The sequence below is a fragment of the Salvelinus fontinalis genome, unplaced genomic scaffold (assembly GCF_029448725.1).
Source record: "Salvelinus fontinalis isolate EN_2023a unplaced genomic scaffold, ASM2944872v1 scaffold_0151, whole genome shotgun sequence".
NCBI classification, from domain to species: Eukaryota; Metazoa; Chordata; class Actinopteri; order Salmoniformes; family Salmonidae; genus Salvelinus; species Salvelinus fontinalis.
In genome coordinates, this window is record NW_026600360.1 from 216,566 (window position 1) to 222,500 (window position 5,935).

General features: G+C 49.0%; 1 protein-coding gene across 1 annotated transcript in view; it reads right to left on the reverse strand.

The window, feature by feature from the left end:
• Nucleotides 1-2,850: 2,850 nt before the first annotated feature.
• Nucleotides 2,851-5,935, reverse strand: part of LOC129843512 (V-type proton ATPase subunit H-like) — a 111,333-nt gene continuing 108,248 nt past the window's right edge. The window contains exon 14 of the mRNA XM_055912272.1: nt 2,851-4,443. Coding sequence (XP_055768247.1) covers nt 4,374-4,443 — 70 coding nt within the window. The 3' untranslated portion in view covers nt 2,851-4,373. The remainder of the gene's footprint in view (nt 4,444-5,935) is intronic.

Genomic DNA, 5,935 nt, shown 5'->3' on the forward strand with positions numbered 1-5,935 from the left:
CAGTACAGACAGCCTCTCACAACAGACCAGTGGCTTTATACTGGTCCCAGCAGTACAGACAGCCCCTCACAACAGACCAGTGGTTTATACTGGTCCCAGCAGTACAGACAGCCTCTCACAACAGACCAGTGGTTTATACTGGTCCCAGCAGTACAGACAGCCTCTCACAACAGACCAGTGGTTTATACTGGTCCCTGCAGTACAGACAGCCTCTCACAACAGACCAGTGGTTTATACTGGTCCCAGCAGTACAGACAGCCTCTCACAACAGACCAGTGGATTATACTGGTCCCAGCAGTACAGACAGCCCCTCACAACAGACCAGTGGTTTATACTGGTCCCAGCAGTACAGACAGCCTCTCACAACAGACCAGTGGTTTATACTGGTCCCAGCAGTACAGACAGCCCCTCACAACAGACCAGTGGTTTATACTGGTCCCTGCAGTACAGACAGCCTCTCACAACAGACCAGTGGTTTATACTGGTCCCAGCAGTACAGACAGCCCCTCACAACAGACCAGTGGCTTTATGCTGGTCCCAGCAGTACAGACAGCCTCTCACAACAGACCAGTGGTTTATACTGGTCCCAGCAGTACAGACAGCCTCTCACAACAGACCAGTGGTTTATACTGGTCCCAGCAGTACAGACAGCCCCTCACAACAGACCAGTGGCTTATACTGGTCCCAGCAGTACAGACAGCCCCTCACAACAGACCAGTGGCTTATACTGGTCCCAGCAGTACAGACAGCCCCTCACAACAGACCAGTGGATTATACTGGTCCCAGCAGTACAGAAAGCCCCTCACAACAGACCAGTGGTTTATACTGGTCCCAGCAGTACAGACAGCCCCTCACAACAGACCAGTGGTTTATACTGGTCCCAGCAGTACAGACAGCCCCTCACAACAGACCAGTGGTTTATACTGGTCCCAGCAGTACAGACAGCCCCTCACAACAGACCAGTGGTTTATACTGGTCCCAGCAGTACAGACAGCCTCTCACAACAGACCAGTGGTTTATACTGGTCCCAGCAGTACAGACAGCCCCTCACAACAGACCAGTGGTTTATACTGGTCCCTGCAGTACAGACAGCCTCTCACAACAGACCAGTGGTTTATACTGGTCCCAGCAGTACAGACAGCCCCTCACAACAGACCAGTGGTTTATACTGGTCCCAGCAGTACAGACAGCCCCTCACAACAGACCAGTGGTTTATACTGGTCCCAGCAGTACAGACAGCCCCTCACAACAGACCAGTGGCTTTATGCTGGTCCCAGCAGTACAGACAGCCTCTCACAACAGACCAGTGGTTTATACTGGTCCCAGCAGTACAGGCAGCCTCTCACAACAGACCAGTGGTTTATACTGGTCCCAGCAGTACAGACAGCCCCTCACAACAGACCAGTGGCTTATACTGGTCCCAGCAGTACAGACAGCCCCTCACAACAGACCAGTGGCTTATACTGGTCCCAGCAGTACAGACAGCCTCTCACAACAGACCAGTGGCTTATACTGGTCCCAGCAGTACAGACAGCCTCTCACAACAGACCAGTGGTTTATACTGGTCCCAGCAGTACAGACAGCCCCTCACAACAGACCAGTGGATTATACTGGTCCCAGCAGTACAGACAGCCCCTCACAACAGACCAGTGGTTTATACTGGTCCCAGCAGTACAGACAGCCCCTCACAACAGACCAGTGGTTTATACTGGTCCCAGCAGTACAGACAGCCCCTCACAACAGACCAGTGGTTTATACTGGTCCCAGCAGTACAGACAGCCTCTCACAACAGACCAGTGGTTTATACTGGTCCCAGCAGTACAGACAGCCCCTCACAACAGACCAGTGGATTTATGCTGGTCCCAGCAGTACAGACAGCCCCTCACAACAGACCAGTGGTTTATACTGGTCCCCAGCAGTACAGACAGCCCCTCACAACAGACCAGTGGCTTATACTGGTCCCAGCAGTACAGGCAGCCTCTCACAACAGACCAGTGGTTTATACTGGTCCCAGCAGTACAGACAGCCTCTCACAACAGACCGGTGGTTTATACTGGTCCCTGCAGTACAGACAGCCCCTCACAACAGACCAGTGGTTTATACTGGTCCCTGCAGTACAGACAGCCCCTCACAACAGACCAGTGGTTTATACTGGTCCCTGCAGTACAGACAGCCCCTCACAACAGACCAGTGGCTTTATGCTCTGTATAAACCCGTTTGATCATAGCTGCGGTTGCTGTATAATATTACTCAGCTGCTCTCAGGTCTGCTGCATGTGAGCTGTAATGTCTGTTTCAGGCTTGTATAGGTTTACAGGTCCATACTATAGTACTTCTTGGTTTACTCCCAGACATGGGCAGTTTGTTTCCGTGATTTTCTTGTAGACGCTCTTCACCGACTGTTTCCGATAGACAGTGTTAACCACACACACACACACACACAGACACAGACGACACAGACAGACAAACACACAGACAGACACAGACAGACACAGACAGACACACACACAGACAGACACACACACAGACAGACAGACACAGACAGACACAGACAGACAGACACAGACAGGACACAGACAGACAGACAGACAGACACAGACACACAGACAGACACAGACAGACACACAGACAGACACACAGACAGACACAGACACACACACACACACACAGCTGAGGTCTAAGTTGCCATGGGGATGCCTACCAAGTGGTCCAGTGTTTGACAGAAAGTTAAGGACCTTCAGATATACATCTTAAACGAACCAAGACATTTCATAAAATAATATGTCCTTTAGCTGTAAATGAGCCATAAACCTGCAGTCAACAAACAGAACCAGGGAAGAAACACTACCAGTCCTTCTAGATTACACTTTATTGGAATGCATACTCATAATGTTTAACACATAAGTAACTTCTTCAATTTTACATTTATCACAACATCAAGTACTATTCAAATCACTAACATCACTTAGCTGTGAGGACACTTCACATAATATCATTAATAAACCACAAGCAGGAAATTAAGCTACAGTCAGTAGAGAGGAGACCAGAGGAGAAGCGAGAGAGACCAGAGGAGAAGCGAGAGAGACCAGAGGAGAAGCGAGAGAGACCAGAGGAGAAGCGAGAGAGACCAGAGGAGAAGCGAGAGAGACCAGAGGAGAAGCGAGAGAGACCAGAGGAGAAGCGAGAGAGACCAGAGGAGAAGCGAGAGAGACCAGAGGAGAAGCGAGAGAGACCAGAGGAGAAGCGAGAGAGACCAGAGGAGAAGAGAGAGAGACCAGAGGAGAAGCGAGAGAGACCAGAGGAGAAGAGAGAGAGACCAGAGGAGAAGAGAGAGAGACCAGAGGAGAAGAGAGAGAGACCAGAGGAGAAGAGAGAGAGACCAGAGGAGAAGAGAGAGAGACCAGAGGAGAAGAGAGAGAGACCAGAGGAGAAGAGAGAGAGACCAGAGGAGAAGAGAGAGAGACCAGAGGAGAAGAGAGAGAGACCAGAGAAGAAGAGAGAGACCAGAGAAGAAGAGAGAGACCAGAGAAGAAGAGAGAGACCAGAGAAGAAGAGAGAGACCAGAGAAGAAGAGAGAGACCAGAGAAGAAGAGAAAGACCAGAGAAGAAGAGAGAGACCAGAGAAGAAGAGAGAGACCAGAGGAGAAGAGAGAGACCAGAGGAGAAGAGAAAGACCAGAGGAGAAGAGAGAGACCAGAGAAGAAGAGAGAGACCAGAGGAGAAGAAGAGAGAGACCAGAGGAGAAGAAGAGAGAGACCAGAGGAGAAGAAGAGAGAGACCAGAGGAGAAGAAGAGAGAGACCAGAGGAGAAGAGAGAGAGACCAGAGAAGAAGAGAGAGACCAGAGGAGAAGAGAGAGAGACCAGAGAAGAAGAGAGAGAGACCAGAGAAGAAGAGAGAGACCAGAGAAGAAGAGAGAGACCAGAGAAGAAGAGAGAGACCAGAGAAGAAGAGAGAGACCAGAGGAGAAGAGAGAGAGACCAGAGGAGAAGAGAGAGAGACCAGAGAAGAAGAGAGTAGATGAGACAACAGGAGGGTAGAGACCAGAGGAGAAGAGAGCAGAGGAAAGGAGATGAGACCAGAGGAGACAACAGAAGGGTAGAGAACAGAGGAGAAGAGAACAGGAGAGTGGACAGGTAATTAGAGCCACACCTTTTAACTCATCATGACATAAACTGGACTGTTAATTTCATTGGACGACACACACTCAGCCAGCCAGTAACACACGCAGACAGCCAGTAACACACGCAGACAGCCAGTAACACACTCAGACAGCCCACTACATGTCTGTATGACCCAGACACCCAGTAGGTTTCATGCAGGGGTCAGGGGTTAGAGCTTCTGGCGGCCATGGCCTGTTGTCAGGGGTTAGAGTTCAGGTCCTAACGGCCACAGCCTGTTGCTGCTGCTGGTCAGACGACTGGAGCTGCTTTCCCAGGTACTCCCTGCAGAGGAGAGGATCAATAATCATTACTATAGTATGGACCAGGTACTCCCTGCAGAGGAGAGGATCAATAATCATTACTATAGTATGGACCAGGTAGTCCCTGTAGAGGAGAATGTATAACCACACATAATGTATCTTCTATAATCATTACTATAGTATGGACCAGGTAGTCCCTGCAGAGGAGAATGTCTAATCACACATAATGTATCTGACCAAGTGCAGACAGACAGACCAAGGAAGAACACCTCCGACTGCTGGTTTTAGTTATTTCTGTTTAAATCGGAAACTAATTTAGACCTGGGAAACCAGGTGTTCAATCAGTGAATGGATGGATAAAGTGGCAGCTTCCTCTTCCTGCCCTCTTCTTTTCCATAGCATTTCCTCTATCATCCTCCTCTCCTTCTCCCCCCTTTCCTCCTCTGCCTCGCTCTCCCCTCCCCTGTCTCCCCCTCTCCTGTATTCCCTCTCCCCTCCCCCCTCTTCCCACTCCTCCCTCTCCTCCACCGCCTTGCTCTCTCCTCCCCTGGAGTATTGGTGTAGAAGACCACGTTTCCTATGAGCCAGACAGAAGTCTGTACAGAGTGAGTCAATAGCCATTCAGTCAATCAGACAAAGCAGCAGCCTAGAGATGCTGAAGCTTCTCCTTCAGACAACTAACAGACAGAGGAGGAAGGGAATATTAAACCTGAAGACGTAACCCTGATACAGAGGATGTCTATACTTGAGTTCTGAAACATTCCTAAAGACACTCATAATTCTCTACTACGAACATCTCTGTTTCAGCAGCAGAGCCATACCAACCCACTACCACACTGAAGCCTCATATCAACTAATACACCCTAATAAAACCAGCAGCAGAGCCATATCCATCCACTACCAAACTGAAGCCTTACATTAACTAATACACCCTAATAAAACCAGCAGCAGAGCCATACCAACCCACTACCACACTGAAGCCTCATATCAACTAATACACCCTAATAAAACCAGCAGCAGAGCCATATCCATCCACTACCAAACTGAAGCCTTACATTAACTAATACAACCTAATAAAACCAGCAGCAGAGCCATATCAACCCACTACCACACTGAAACCTCATATGAACTAAGACACCCTAATAAAACCAGCAGCAGAGCTATATCAACCCACTACCACACTGAAGCCTCATATCAACTAATACACCCTAATAAAACCAGCAGCAGAGCCAACCCACTACCACACTGAAGCCTCATATCAACTAATACACCCTAATAAAACCAGCAGCAGAGCCATATCAACCCACTACCACACTGAAGCCTTACATTAACTAATACACCCTAATAAAACCAGCAGCAGAGCCATATCAACCCGCTACCACACTGAAGCCTCATATCAACTAATACACCCTAATAAAACCAACAGCAGAGCCATACCAACCCACTACCACACTGAAGCCTCATATCAACTAATACACCCTAATAAAACCAGCAGCAGAGCCATACCACTACCA